At 42.0% G+C, this 16,434-nt stretch overlaps 1 protein-coding gene across 1 annotated transcript in view; it reads right to left on the bottom strand.

The window, feature by feature from the left end:
* ITPR1 (inositol 1,4,5-trisphosphate receptor type 1) overlaps window positions 1-16,434 on the bottom strand; it is a 327,611-nt gene that overhangs the window by 123,495 nt on the left and 187,682 nt on the right. Inside the window, exons 36-39 of the mRNA XM_059390201.1 lie at window positions 11,847-11,967; window positions 9,173-9,357; window positions 5,378-5,526; window positions 4,338-4,449 (exon numbers count right to left, since the gene is read on the bottom strand). Coding sequence (XP_059246184.1) covers window positions 4,338-4,449; window positions 5,378-5,526; window positions 9,173-9,357; window positions 11,847-11,967 — 567 coding nt within the window. The remainder of the gene's footprint in view (window positions 1-4,337; window positions 4,450-5,377; window positions 5,527-9,172; window positions 9,358-11,846; window positions 11,968-16,434) is intronic.

The raw sequence follows: 16,434 nt of genomic DNA, 5'->3' as shown, positions 1-16,434 counted from the left end.
CCCACTTCTGATCTGTCTCTGTCAAAGGAATAAATAAAATTAAAAAAAAAAAAAAACAGGAATGTGATATGATGAGCACTGGGTGTTATATTCAACTAATGAATCATTGAACATTCTATCAAAAACTAATGATGTACTAAGGCTAATTGAGTTTAAAATTTTTTTTTTTCTTTTAAAAAGCAGAGTTTAGTAGGCACTGCTAGAATAGCTGTAAAGTCCTGTTATCATTTTAAGGTTTATTAACCTTGAATACAAAGGACAGCAAGAGGTGAGCATCACACAAAAACATATTTCATCGTTATTTTGGTGATCATTTTTAATATTTATATTAAGAGGCAAATACTCATTGCTGCTCCTTTGCATTTTAGAGACATAGTAAAGATGATTTTTTAAAATTCCTAAATGAGCATGATTAAATTTTTGCGATAATCTTCTTCCAGCAGCCTTGAGCTTGGCTTCCTGTATGATAGTTCTTAGAAAGGCACCTACCAGGGAGCTGACCGAGAACAGAGGACTGACCACTGGCTACTCACCAATTTGAGGCTTTCTTCTGGGACCTGACCAGAACCACAGGTTGTGGAGGACCCTGGGACAACCGTAATTTGTACAGCCAGTTGGCATCAAGTGGAGACTGTTTTCAATTAGGTGAGACATCACAACTCAGCTGATGTTTAAATTTTGCTACCCACAGTGCTGTCAGAGCTACTAGTTCATGTCATTTACATAATGATGGAACATGATCGAAACTCAAATGTTACACTTGTGGGTGGACTTCCAAACATTCAGATGTTGTCAATCACCAATGATACAGTGGAGAAGACCCTGGAGCCAGAGTGTTCAGGTTTGAATTCCTGGCTCCTCCATTCCTGTGTGGCCTCAGGCAAGTTTCTGAACCTCTCTGAGCCCAAGTTTTCTCCCCATGTATAAAACAATAACAATACTGCTATCTCTGAGGCTGACCTGATGTAAGGCAATACATATGTTTAGTACAGCGGCTGGCATATAATAAGAATTCAAAGAATGTGACTTATTTAAGACATACTTTAGGACACTAATGGGTACATAATGCATTTTAAAAATGTAAGTCAGTGTTACAGTGATTCTGTTACATTTTAATCTGTCTAGCAATATGGGTGGCAGTAGCTTTTTTTTTTCAGGCAAGTAGATCTATGCAAGCACACTAATGTCTCAACATTTTTCAACAGGATAATAAAGAACTATCTCAACTTTCATTTTCATCTGTGACCTTGACAATCCTAAATATTGAATGAAAACAGAGACAAATAAAGGCATCTATGTCTCTTTAAGGAGTATGGCTTAGAAGACAAGAAAACTTGGCCCAAAGGTAGGGTGGACACCACCTGAGGGGTGGGACAAAAGGGCAGTGCACTGGGATTTGGGACCCTGGCTTTCAGTCTTGATCTTGTCGGGCACTTGCCACATGACCTTGGTAAGTCTCTTCAGCTCTCCCGCCATGGCAGAAGAGGAGTGGGACAAAGTGATGCCAAACCAGACTATGGCCATGAAAACTCAGGATAGGGCAGGGAGGCAGAACAATTCTGGACATCCCAGGAGGGTGTTAGTCATGGGACAAATTCCACTAAAGAGACAGCTAATAGGAAAATTGGGCCAGGAAGACGGAAATGACCTCACACTTGCCCTTGTGCCCTGAGCAACCAGTCCAAAGAACACCTCATTTATTTTATCAACCAAAGCCAACTGGTTTGCCTGAGAAAGGTTAGTTTCTTGGCTCTGGGTTCCTTCCACCCTTAAAGGAGCTGGCCCACCCCATACATCATGCATTTGTAGTCAAACAGGAAGAGCCAGCAAATCATCAAAATCATTTTCAAAAAGCCTTAATAAAACAGGACAAATTTAATACCCACTACCAGATCAGAAGAAACAGAGATAGTTTAGCACAACCTCCCTCTCCAGCACCAACTCTTTTACATTCAATTAATGTGAATAGTTAAGTAGCATTTTCCCACAAAGCATAGGGCCAGAAGCATTCTAAGTATGTGCCATAGGTATTGAAGCTGTTGACTAACATGGGTTTCTGGAATGTCTTCCTTGGTTGCATGACCTACATTTGCCTACGGTATTTTCACTTTCGTGAAGGGGGAAGACAGCCCCAGCCAGACTGGAAAGACATGCCATCTTTCCTTTAAGCCTGTCTCTGCTTGGGTGTGGCTACTTCCTTCACCAGCTAAAGAAAAAATTGTGAGCCAGGGCCTGAGAACCTCTTCTAAACTGTGACAATTTACTCTTTCATAGTGACCTCCACCTCCTGCCCTCTTAAAGCTGTAGGCTCTACTGTTTTTCATGAGGTTTATAACAGACAATTTTACAACATCTCAGATCCAGTATCTCCCATGGTCTGTGATATTCTCCCAGTTAGCAAACAGGCAGGGAAAACTGGTGGGGAGAAGCATATCTTCCATGTGGCTCAAAGACCCTGATGTACGTGGATGCCAAGCAACAGACCCGACTCCCAGCTTTTTTCCACTTTCCATGATATTAAAAACAGAAACAAACAAAAAAACTTGAGAGAAATGGAAGTATAATCACAACTTGTAATGTTCGTGGGAGTAGACACCACGTTTACTATAAAAATCTCAGTCATTGAAATGAACAGATCTTCTAAAGAAGAGAAAACTGGTCTCCACCTTTTAAAATCAGGTTTTATGCCCCCCAAACCTGCAAATACATTCATAGCTGGTTATGGCCCTTTTGGTGGATTTTATCTTATTATGAAGAGTGAATTTCTGTAACTAGAATTGTATGTTAAAAATACTCCTTAAAGGTCACTTTAAGAAAAATAAAGACCTCGGGGCGCCTGGGTGGCTCAGTGGGTTAAAGAAGCCTCTGCCTTCAACTCAGGTCATGATCCCAGGGTCCTGGGATCAAGCCCCGCATCAGGCTCTCTGCTCAGCGGGGAGCCTGCTTCCTCCTCTCTCTCTGCCTGCCTCTCTGCCTACTTGTGATCTCTGTCTGTCAAATACATAAATAAAATCTTAAAAAAAAAAAAAAAAGAAAAGAAAAAGAAAAAGAAAAATCTTGTGAAATAAACACTGCTTATTTGTCTGGTCCTCTCTGCTATTAGCCTTTGCCTATTCCTTGTGTGTCAGCGCAAGATCCACACAGGTATCTATAGGTGCTTGTATGAAAAGGACATCTCATCCTTTCTCATTTGTACAAGGGGTCTTCACCTCTACCATTTATATTTATAAACTCTTTTCTTGTAGGCTATCGCCTCAAAGTTCCTACTGAGTTATAGATACTTATTTCCTAATTAGTCCACATTCATTCACCCTTTAATTTATGTATTTTTAAAATTCTCGGTGACATTTCAAAGCCGTGTGATTTGGGGACAGGAAGGAATGTATATACTACAAAAGGGCTTGTGTACTTTGCTGTTTTACTTTTCTTACCCAAAGATTTTCACATGTGAAATTATTCTAATATTTGCATAAGATATTGCTTAGGTCAGAAATCAAGATCCCTACAGATTCCTATGCTTGAAATGACCTGGTTGCCACCACCCACTTTGACAAAGAAGACTATGATTTAATTATCAAGGCTTCTTCGCAGAGATGAATCAATGAGTTATTGGGTATTTTGACAAACCAATGATATCAGTGCATTTACCTGCTCAGAAAATGCTACGAAAGTAGCTAGGAGTCCATTAGTGAACACACTACCTTCAAATGAAAACTGGTGGAATTTTAAATTCAGGACCTGCAATTTTTTAAGGTGGGGAAGGGGTAGAAAGGAGGGGCAATGTGATTGTTTTTATCCCACTTGGACCAAAATCAAAAGTGTGGGGAGTGGTCTCTGCACATCCTTGCTCACTGCCTATGCCAGGAAATTAGCACGTCCCAGGGACGGCCCGTGTCCCAGTCTGAGCTAGAAAGGGTAATATGTTTGCCTGCCCTAATTCCAGTTAGACCCGGAGGGAGTTTTTCAGTACACTGGAAGCACTGTGCAACATCTCACCAGAAAGAACCAAGCAGGCCCACAGGTATGCGTGGCTGGAACCCACCAGTCAGGAATGCGTGCCTTGATACACAAGAGGCGTTTGCACTCATGCCGGGAATTGAGACAAAATCTCTTATTACTATTTCTCTAACATTAGCAGCCTATAAGACGTCTAAGTATATGTGATTTTTAGAAGAGAAGACATATGATTTAGCTACCTTTTATGACAGGATAATTAGCTTTAAAAAGTAATAAGTCCCCTCAGTCAGTACGCCTGAACTACATCGGATTTCTAACCCATGATCCCATTTCAATTGAATAGCAAGATCTTGTCTTGACAAGAGCATAAAATGCAGTACCTTTTCTCCATAGCCTCTATCTTTGGTCATCATTTCTCGGAGGGTCTGTAGGACCTTAATGCAGAGTTTTTCCTCATTCTCCTCTAGCAGCTGTTTAGTATGCTTTATCAACCTGAACGGAGGGGAAACCATGCATTAGGTCCCTGAAATGATCTTTGAATTAAACAATCCTTCACAAGCAACTTATTTTAAGTAGTCAGTTAATGAACAAATATTTATCAAAGGCTCACAGGTTCGACATGCTTCGGGGCATTCACTGTAGTGAGAACTGCCAGTTGGTCTCTAAAGTGTCTCAACAGTGACACCCGCTGGTCAGTAACAGCAAAAGGGCACCCTGGGCAGGAGTCTATCACATAAGAGGGGGAGACGACAGGGGGAAGAGAAATAGTACAGAAGTCCACTCAAACCTGTTAGTTTATAGAGTGTGGCTTTTTACGCAGCAAGGGGTGCTGATAACATGGTTAAAATATGCCACTGGTATTAAAAAACAGCAACAACAAAAAAAAGTCATGAGGATGATCATTAAGGTGAATAAACACTGTTCATTAACCCATAGTCTTGTTCTTTGAGGGACCCAGGGTCCTTGGAGGGGCTCTGAGGCAGAGCCCACTCTCAAGTTAACCAACCCACCTTAGGATAAAAATCAAACGGAGATTTCCACTGATGGAACCTGTTGTTTCTTACAGATAATGCCTCAAGGCATAAACTAAGAAGTTACAAAGATGTTGGGAAAAGACTGTGGGATCCTGGTACGTCTGAGCTTTTTGAGGGCAGAAGGGTCACGACCCTTCCAGCCCACGGTGGACACCCTGCTGGTGCTTATGGTACGGAAGATGATCGGAGAAATTCTCACGCAAAACAAGTGTCAGGAAGTACGAGTGAACCCACAGACTTTAGAAAGGTCAGAGCAGGACTCTAATGCATGGCCTTGTACTCGTCAAAGTCAAAAACCAGGCCAGCATCTGCTTCTTAATGAACAGGTACTTTGTCTGGTCAGCAGGGCTCCACAGTCGACCACCCCAGAGTGAGAGGCTGCTTACTTGCAAATGAAGCCACCGCTTTCACACTTTCTCCTGGCATCTGTGTTCTCCGGGAAAAGCAGCTCAGGTCTGTGGAGCACGTCCACGAGCACAGATAACTCTGCCTGGACCAGGGGCCTTAGACGGTCCTCCAGAGCCGAGACGATGTCCTGGAACGGAATGAAGTACAGCTTTGGTGAGCAGCTCAGGCCGAGGCTGACTACAGGAGTGTGAGAACATTCATTTCTGACCTCAAAAATGACCACAACCTAGGCTAGGTTAGAGCGTCGTTAATGCTGTCTGATATTTATCACAAATTATTAAACATTGCCCCAGGGATATCTGAAGCCATAGCCCCTGACATGGAGAACGAGGTAAAAACAACACCCCCAGCCCTTCTATTGTGATGACCCTATGCCACTTAAGGGGTCATTCCACATATTTTAAAATATGATGCAAAAAGTATACTCGACAACATAGAAAAATGACTACAATATGAATGCAAAAAATGGTTAAACAATAGCATGTAGTATATGATCCGATTTTTTAGAAACAACATCAGGTGTTTCTAAATATTAGCAAAACATCACTACTAGTTTTTTCTGGGTGGTGGGATTGCAGGTGATTCCAATTTTCTTCCATAAATGGGTACTTGGGAATACAGTCAAATTACTTCCAATAAGCATGGATTATTCATATAATAAAAAGTCATACCAAAATGAGCACACAAATGAATGAACATGCTGTATCAACATGCTAAATACATGTACCCTGATAGCATGATGGTCTTCAAATGCAAAACACATAGCTGTAGGAGAGGAAAACAGAGAGAAGTTGAAAGAGCAGCAAAACCAACACAACAAACACCATATAAAGGCAAATGGCAGAAAACAGATGAGAAATTATCTTCAAAAGATGCTACAGTCTGCTGGATGGCTTAGTGACTCAGAACCTAACTAGAAGCCTTGCTAACTAAGATGGGAGCTGAACACAGCATGATAGACAATAGAGGAAGGCCTAGTAAACCAAGGAGATTTTCAAGGGAAAGGTCACTTAAATGACCTTTAAGTCATTCAACGTAACTGTAGACCCAAATTTCATAGAGAATGGTCAATAAAGAATTGATTTAACTGTTACCCCAAAACTAAAACTAAAGAATGTGAATATTATTTATTTTATACTGAACAAAATTTATAATCACTCAATAATATTTAGGATGCATAAAGAATGCATGCATCGATCAAATTATTTTAGGGGGAAGGGTAATTTTCCCAGCAAGAGTACACTACAGTATCCCTTAATTCATACTGACATTCACAGCACAGTCAAAAAGAGGGTCATTTTTTTTTAAAAAAAATCTGTTTCTTCTTTTGAAAGCACCCAAAGTTTTCTTCTTCAGTAGTTATCAGCCCTAACTCTGGCAAACCTTTGTCTATAGCATTTGCAGGGGGTTGAAGCAGTTCTTCAAAATCATATTCATAAAATCCTGCATCTTTTGCAAGGTTTGAACTTTACACTGCAATTGATTTGCATTGTATTGTCAAATGTTTAGCATTCAGCAATCGAGGAGAGGCCAACAGACAAGGATGGTGAAGCAATGGGTAGGGAAAGATGCTGGTGTTAAGTGAGGGGATGTCTCAATGGAGATTAATTATATAAGCAGTCAGGCTGCAAGTGAATGTTCTTATATTATGATAACTTCTGCTGTCCTAGGCAATCTTACACTACAGGGACTCAGACAATAAATCACGGCATAATGAGGATCCTTTCAGCCACTACTCAAGTCTTTATAACAAGCATTAGCTAGGCTTACATATTTTATTTTATTCCTCAAGAATATGCATAACTGGTGTGTTTGGCTGCAGATAATTTATTTAGTCTGAACAGTAAAAAATACTGTGCATTCAAACAATTATGAGTCTGTAATATCCCTTCACTTTAAAAATACAGTGGAGTCAGGAAGCACTCTATTTGAATTAAATTACCTTCAAGACTGGGTCTGTCAGAGGAAGGGTGGAATTCTTTCCCTGACCTAAGAACACCTTCCTACTTCCCCAGCTCCATGGGCTTCCAGCCACACTAACCTTCCTTTGGTCTTCAAATGCATCACATTCTGTCCCATAAAAAGTTCTTTTCATATGCATTACCCTCCCTTCTACTCCTTTCTTTAAGTAAGTCCTATATTCCTCTGATCTTGGTTCAAACATCACTCCTCAGCAAAGCCTAGGATCACCATCCCAGCTCTGGACAAGATGAGGTTCCTCAGCAGCTCTCCGTAGCACTACTCATTTGTGGTTTTCATCACCATTTCATTCTAGTGCCCACCATGAGTAGAGCTAATAAATGCGTCTGTAGGCTGGTTATATAACCTCACAGAGATTCATTATTACAGTCCTAACAGCAATGACAGTAAAAGTAATAATCATAATAGCAGCTGTCATCTTTCAGGTGCTCACTACACGCCAGGCTCTATCCTATGCCGTTTACATGAACTGTATTTTCCCAAAATGGCCACTGCAATATATCTTCTCTTGCACGTTCTTCTCACACTGCATCACTGACATTCATTCTTCCCATCATATGGTGGTCTATGTCCCCTTCCCTTGAACCTCAGTGGACACCTGTGAGAATTTGACAAAAGTGATGCTATGTGTGCCCTAAAGTCATTACAGCTTTTGTTGTCTCTTTCTCTCTCTGAGATGTTGATCTTGGGACCCAGCCACCATGCTGCAAGCAAGCACCGACCACATGGGGAAACTGCATGGAGATGCTTCAGCTCACAACTCCAGCTGGAGGGCCAAACATGTGCAAGATTCCAAGATGAGTCCAACCGCAGCTGCCTTCTCACTGCGACTACATTCAAGACCCTGAGCTAGCGAGCCTAGCCAACCTAGGTAGGACAGCAGAAAAGAAGGAAATAATGGCTGTTGTGATTTGTTAAGCAAGCAAATGTGTTCCGATAATGGGAACAGGTTACCAGCCTTGTAATCCTTACATCCACCCCTTGAGGTAGGTGTTACTATTATCCTACTTCACAGATGGGAAAACCAAAGCACAGAGCAATAAAGTAACCTTTCCGAGGACACAGCATTTCTAAGAAGTGGCGTCAGGACTTGACCGCAGGTGCTGGCCTGAGATCATGCCCTTAACCACTGCAGCAGGCCCATCTGAAGTGTCTGAGAATCTCCGACAATGGCCCATGCACTTCCTGTAAGAGACTCCCTTAAAGAGCTTGCTAAAGGAAGGTGCTCATGTTAAGATGTATATTTAAGTGTTTCATATACCCCTAATACTCACTACTCTTCCCTTAATAAAGGGACAGCTTTCTTTCTAGGTGCTAAAAAAAAAAAGTACAATCCAGGTAGAATTTAGGAACATTTTTATTTTCAGTTGGCTCAGTCTGATAGAAAACTCTTTTCTCGGCATTATCACACTAGTTTACCTGCTAAATCAAGAGGCTAAATATCCCAGGGTGATTTACAAAATAAAAAAAACATGGAGCCCTCATGCCCTTATTCTAAGTACCCTTATGTAATACTTAAATATTCCTTCCTGGTAAGAGCAGAGTCCCCATTCTACATAAAGAAATCTGTACATCTATGAACCTTTATAGACCATGACTTTGTGAGGAGCTTTCCTCTTCCCAAGTAGCTTTGCATTCTCGGTCCTATGTCTGTTACGGTGCTTGACTATCTACTCACATGCCAACATCTCTCTATGGTCCATCTTGGTTTTTCTCTGGCTCATGGAAGCACTGCTGTGTGGGAACCACCTTAGACCTGGTTCAGGTTCACTCCTCTCTGGGTCAGGCATTACCTGCAATCTCTCAATGATATTCCGGTAGTCTCTAGAAGCCGCCAGAACAGAGTCTCTGCGAGCGGCATTGCGGGCAGTCAGCCGCCAGTTCATGGCAGTTTTCTGTACAATGTTGTGGGACTTCAGAAAGAGGTTGTTGACTTGGCTGTCCAGGTCCACAGGAATAGCGATGGCCCGGCTCTTAGCTACAGGGAAGAAAGATGACTTGTGAGACTCCAACTTGGGGAGGAGATGCCCCAGAGACAGACTTAACTCCCCCATCATCCTTCAGGCAGATTTTTCCGAGCCATAATATGTCACTTGCATGGCAATGAGTATGAACGCTGAGGAGCTCAAATGAATTTGACCATCCTTAGGTCAGCAATTTTCAGTGTGAATTCTTGGGGGCAGTAACTCTGAGGATTAACATGTTCTAAGGTCAAACTTTGGGCAAGTCAAAGTTAAACTTCATTGGGTTTCCCCAATGACTGGCATCCTAAGGTCTCTCTTGTGTTCATATATGTAAAGAATTATGAAGACAGGGAATTCATTTGGCTATTTTTCTAAAAATCCTCTATCGGTGGTATTCTACACAACAATCTACAAAATGCCAATTTAAGCCAAACATAATACAAATGATGATATTTACAATAACATAAGCTATTCTTTCCATTTAGGCTCGTGTCTTCCCCTCTTAAACTCCAGTCTAATCATGAGGAAAGGAACAATCTACAGGACACCTGACCAGCACTCTTCAAGACTGTTACTGTCATAAAAAACGAGGAAAGTCCGAGGTACTTTTGCAGCCCAGAGGAGACTACAGAGGCATCACAACTAAAGGCAACATGGGACCCTAGACTGAATCCTGGAACAGATGAAGGACATTGATGGAAAAAGTGGTGCCAAGTCTGGAGTTTATTTCATAGCAATGGGCCAATATCAGTTTTGTAGTTTTGACAAAAATATTCTGGTGTTGCAAGATGTTGACAGCAGGGGAAACTGGGTGAGGGGCATATGGGAACTCGTGTGTTCCCCTGGCAACCTTCCTATATGTCTAAAATTCATCCAAAATAAAAAGCGTAATTAAAGAAGGAAAATAACTACGACCAACAATCCTTTTTTTTTCATACGGAAAATCCAACAACCTCCAAAAAACAAGACAACAACCGCCTATCTTTAATGGTTCATATGACCAGAAGCAAAGAAGAGGTGCCATATTACCTGTATCTAACTGTAAAAACAAAGCTAGCATCCTGGAAGAAGCAATCTGAGAAGCAATTGTTTAAATCCAATTAAAAACAAAAACAAAAACAAAAAAACCTAGTGTGGGTTAAGGAACCATCAGCCAGCCAACAAATTTTAATAGTTTAATAAAACAAGTGAGAAATTTGGGGAAGAAGATAAGAATAATACAAAAAAAAAAAAAAACCACACACACAAAAAACCAGGCTGCACAGCATATAGTCAGATAGAAATAATGTACACCAGATACCCCCTTCTGAAGATAAACCATAAAAAACAGTGAACTTTGGTGTGATTTTAGTCAGGAGGAGGCATTCCCCAAGAGGCACATGTCTGAATTCCTGGGGGGCTGTGCTGTTTTCATGCCCTGCCACTTAAAAGACATCCCCTCCCTCTGTCTTTTCTCGTCAGTTTCAAGCCAATTTAAACATTTCATCTTCCTAATGAGCACTGACCTGGTCAGCTGGGCAACCTGCCTGAATTTTACTCAACAACTTCATGACGCATAACCTTCTGAGGGCAGAATAGTGAGTTCTGGGGATACTGCCTCAGAATCTTGGCTCTGGGGTATCACGTCATGACCCTATAACGTACACACTTTCAAAAGCCTCATCTCTTATTATGTAATAGAACTGCATAGATAATACAAAGATGCCAACACCTACCACGTGAGAGTCAAGGAAATCAGGATGGGAGGACTGACATCAGGTAAGTCACCCTAGAGACAGCATCTGTATTTGCTGGGCAACTACTCAACAGTGCCGAGAACCTCACCTGTTTCTGCTGCTGCTCTCAAGGGATGGAAATCGCTACTACAGGGAGAGAACTCTTCTTAAATTTCGGCACGCAGGGGAACTCCTTGCTTAACATTTATGAAGGGGAACAGGGCCAAGAAATAGAGCCTGCTTAAGTCCGGGTGAAGGGAGCAGTAATTTTTAAGACTTCCTTTCAAAGCTGCCAGAGAGGTGACAAGTAAGGGGTGGGGAAGAGGGAATGGAGCACCATTTATCATGGAGTCAAAAGGGATCAGTGCACCATTTCTGAGAAAGGATGTTCCCTGGGCTTGTACTTCATAGGAAGAAAGTTTCCATACGGTCAAATACACTTACTGGAGTAAACAAATTCATTTCTTGCCTGAGAGATTTCCCAGAGCCTTCAATTAGCTTGTGTGCCCTGGGACTTGCCAAGAGTTGCCTCACACTGAACCATGCACTCTTACTTTTTTAAAGGCTAGCTTTCTTTGGGACTTACTGGCTCTTGACTTTGGAAGATGCTGGCTTGGTAGATGAAAGCAAGGGTTAGCAATCAAGATGTCCATTCCAGTTCTGCCTCTGCAACATCCTGCATGCAGAACTTCAGAAGAGCTATAACAAGCGCTTGAGAAATGGCTGTCTCTAGTACTGGCAGGGAGTTCATTTTCATCATGTTCAATCCAAACTGCACGATATCTTACCTACATCAGAGAGCACCCGGATACAGCTCTCCACGGAGGCTTTTTGGCTCGGCATCAACCAGTTGCAGTGGTAAACCCTGAACACGCCTTGCAGCAGTTGCACAAAGACTGGCTGGCGAGTCTGCAAGTACGAGAGGCCGAGAGACAGGCAGTATGACGTTTCTGCAGATCACAGATATGCCCGTCAGAAACAGACATTGCATTGAATGGTGGGTTAAGAGTAATGGACCCTTTGCAAGAGTGAGAAGGGGGTGACCGGTTATTGGCAGGATTCTAGAAGTTGCCTAGCCTAAGGAAGAAAAAAATCAGAAGCATTTTAAGGGCATCTATAAACTTGATGCCAACTGAGTCTGACCAGAAGAACAAACCATGGAATTAATGTGAAAACTGGTATTACTGTCCGGTTACCAACAGGCAGTATGACGTCAGGCAAATTACCTCATGTTGCTGAGCTTTTTTTTTTTTTCTTAATATTTTATTTATTGCTTTGAAAGAGGGACAGTTCACAAGTAGGCAGGGGGGGTGGGGTGGGGGGGGGGAAGCAGGCTCCCCGCGGAGCAGAGAGCCTGATGAGGGACTAGATCCCAGAACCCTGAGATCATGACCTCAGCCAAAGGCAGAGGCTTAACCCAACTGAGCCATCCATGTCTCTGAGCTTTAACTTCACCTAATATATAAAATATAAAATATATCAAATAAGTGGACTGAGGCAGATTAACCCAAAGTTCCTTCCAGATGTTATTTCCTATAAGCAGAACCTCTACTTTTAACCAGAAAAAACAAACTGATGAGTGGATCTCACCAAGAATGTTTACTTATTTGTAGCAGTGTCTTCAGTGATATCAACAGCAGACAGTTCGGATGGTTACTCATTAGAAGTATTCATTTACTACGGATGAGTTAATGATATGGTAGAATCTATTCCTAGGACGGTACAAATGTGTACTCTTTTTATTAAAGTAATAGAACTCCAACATTTACTTCCTCAGTGTGACAGTGCTTTCTGAATGCATTTCAAAGTTATATTATGGTCTCCACCCAAAGCTACCCAGGTCATGGTAGCTTTGACCTGCAAGGCAAACTTCACTGTGTCCAGTGAGCTACTCCATGGGATTTCAGTCTGGGGAAAGAGGACTTACATAGCCCCTCCAAAACACAGTGGGAGTTAATATAGCAAAGAAAAAAAGCATTAAAAAACTCTAGAAAGGTTTCTGAGATAGAAGAAAAACAACAGAAAGTTCTGGGGTAAGGGGGAAGAAACTCTATTAGAAGAAAGTACAACAGGTCAATAAAAATTCAGAACCTCTTCTATGAACAATGTTCAGGTAACTTACACTTATTAGGTGCCACATTTGGGGACTCAACTAACAATCCTGTGGCAAACAAACTGCCTTAATGCTATACATACAAAATGGAGGCCCAGAAAGCTTAAAAGAAAGTTCACCGAAGAACGGACAAGTGGTGGCAGAGCAGTGAGTCAACGTCAGAGCTCTCTGACGCCAACAACTTGTGCTCTTTCAACCAAGGTCACCTGCAAACCGGGATCTCACTGCTTTCTTCAGGAAGTACTTTCTGTGCCACATGCCAAGGCCTAAGGGCTTTTTGCCTCTCACTGAACCCTCACCAAGACCCAGAGAAGTCAACAACCACCCCACTGGCTAGAGTTGTGATGAGAACCCAACACCCAAATTCAAAGAGTATCTCTGAATTCAAAATTCAAAAAGTATCTTTGACTAAATTAATTCAATGGAACCAATGTTTATTAGGCTCTGTTTATTAGGCTCTGTTCTTCTGACCTCTGGAAAAACAAAAAATGAATTGGCCAGAATAGCTTCCATTAGGCATCACTTCACTTGACCTCATGGCTGCCCAACACCTTCTACATATAATCCTCCCTGTTCTTGGGTCCTGAAGCCCTGCTTGTTCCTTGAATCCTATCCTACATGCGGACAGAGTGAAGTGAAAACCTTCCTCTGGCTTCTGGAGTATCTTGGCTCTAACTCTTTGTGCTGTGCCCAGTCCCTTCTAGTAAACCATTTCATTTTCTGGGCCACGACTTCAAGGAGCCAATGTATAAATTTGGATTCTGCCACTCCATTCTCCTGAGTCTCACCGATTCATTTACTTATTCAATGAGTCAGCAACTACTAGGTTCCGAGCACAAAGCGAGGCACAGGGACAGAGCAGGGTCACAGACAACTGGGCACCTAAGACATAACCACGTCCTTCTTACCGTAGCTGATAGTCTAGCAGGGAAAAGCACAAGTTCCTATTCACTAAGCCTCTCCTACGCACCAGGCATTATGCTAGATGTTTCATAAAACATTATTTCTTGTGCTCACAATAACCTGTATGGCGGATACTACATTTCTGCTTCAAATGCAAGCCAAGAGGTTAGGAAGTTCAGTGGCCAAGGCAAGTCCACAGAGCCAGTAAGGGACAGAGTGAGGATTTGAGACCAGCTTTATCCCGCTCTAAAGCCTCCAAAATTCTATTCTTCCTCTCTGGATCCCATAGTTCCAGCTGCTCCCTGGACATTCCACGGGCAACATAAATGCAACACAGCCAAACCCAAATTCACCATTTCCCTTCCTCATGTTTGGGCTGAATGAAAAGAAGGAAACAAACAAACAAACAACAACAAAAAATAAACAAGGAAGGAAGCCAGGAAGGAAGTAAAAATCTAGCTGGGGAAATGAGGCATATGCTTCTCAGCATATAAACAAAATAAAACAGACTATGAGAGATCCAAAAATAATATTCCTTGAAAATAAATGTCCTAGAAATTCATAAGCTACCCCTTAAAAAACAAAGCTAAAACCACTTTAGACTTTGTATTCTAAGTATATATAGACTACCTGGGTATTGCTAGGAACTTATAACATTTATATTGAAGATTCATCCCTCTGACAAGTCTGGCTTATTAGGCGGTCCAAAAATTGGCTTCAGAGTAAGGCAGTATGAGGAGACCGAAGTGACCAAAATAGAAAACCAAAACTCAAGTTCCCGTTTAATGGTTTTCCAATTAATGTGACTAATTTACTTTGACATTTTGGTTTTGTAATACTGTTTCACAATCTATAGGAGAATGGGCATTGCTGTGGTGATTGTCACTTGAAATTACAAAAGAAGCAAGTCTAATCTTAGTAAAGCATCTTCCCTAGCTGGCTCTCTGTGTAATAGTACTTGGTGAGGAGCATGTTCTGGTCTCTAGGAACTCATGTGCTTGGGATCCAACCAGTTTCTGCTCCCCAATTACTCATGAACAAGTACAGACATTTGAAAGGCAACCCTTCTTTTTTTTTTTTTAATGTTATTTTTTTTTTTTAAAGATTTTATTTATTTATCAGAGAGAGAGAGAGGGGGAGAGAGCGAGCACAGGCAGACAGAATGGCAGGCAGAGGCAGAGGGAGAAGCAGGCTCCCTGCTGAGCAAGGAGCCTGATACGGGACTCAATTCCAGGACGCTGGGATCATGACCTGAGCCGAAGGCAGCTGCTTAACCAACTCTGGGATACTTTCGCTTAACTGCTAGCTTTTATAGCTATTTCTAATTAAACAGAATGTTACCAGTAGTCCCAAGGAAAGGTATCTCAATAAAAAAATTCTATAATTCAACTTTTTGCATCAGAAAGAAGGAGGCTAAAATCATGATTATGCCACCTAATGGCTGTGACCCTGACTAAGCACGGTAATTAAACTTTCTGAGCCTCAGTTTACACAGCTGAAATGGGAAAAGTATTATCTACCTCATGGGCTGTATTAGACTCATACGAACTCTTTGCATATTAATGAACTATAGCAGTATCTAATTAATGCATCAGGGTATATTACACTGACCAAGAGTCACCCTTCCCTTAGAGCATTTACCTTCATTAGGATTATGTCTATACTCCAGCAACCCTGGGCCACCCATCAACCCCAGGACAGCCTCTATCTCCTCCTACGACAAGGAGGGTATTTCTCTTCTGACTGCTGGAGACCAAGATTAGATTTTATCCTGCAGCAAGACTCACACAGCAGTTAACCCAGATTTACGTTATAAAGAGAAGGATGATTTTTTTCTAAGTCAAAGAATGACATCATCTCCCAGATCCATGGATTCCTACCTTTGGACCTGGTGGGAATCGTGACACGGGGCCATGATGGTACACAGTCCCAGGAGTGCCACGCATGAAGGTGTGCATACGCCTGCAGGGCCGGGCCATGCAGCAGCACCCCTGGCTGGCTGCACGACTTCTCACACTAGCCCCTCACCATGTCGGGTAAACTCCAGGCGCACATTTGGGAGATAGAATCGAGATCTCCAAATGTGTTTTTAAGAAGCATTAATAACAGGGGAGCACCTATCTGAAAGCTGCGTCTCCTTCTTCTAAGATTAGAGGGGAGGAATCAACAAGAAGGAAGGGGGAAGAAAAAGCATCTTAAGGGGCTAAAAATCAACAACCAATAGAATCATCTGGTTTAGGACAACATCCTTAGGTGCTTCTTTAGTCAAGGGACCCCCCCCGCCCCCGCCACAGCAGGAAAAGCACCTTGTCCGAAAGCTCTGCAGAATGGCTCACGGACAGCGGCTCACTGCCAAATCC

Source organism: Mustela nigripes, chromosome 2 (assembly GCF_022355385.1).
Source record: "Mustela nigripes isolate SB6536 chromosome 2, MUSNIG.SB6536, whole genome shotgun sequence".
Classification (NCBI taxonomy): domain Eukaryota; kingdom Metazoa; phylum Chordata; class Mammalia; order Carnivora; family Mustelidae; genus Mustela; species Mustela nigripes.
This window is presented reverse-complemented; position numbering and strand designations above follow the sequence as displayed.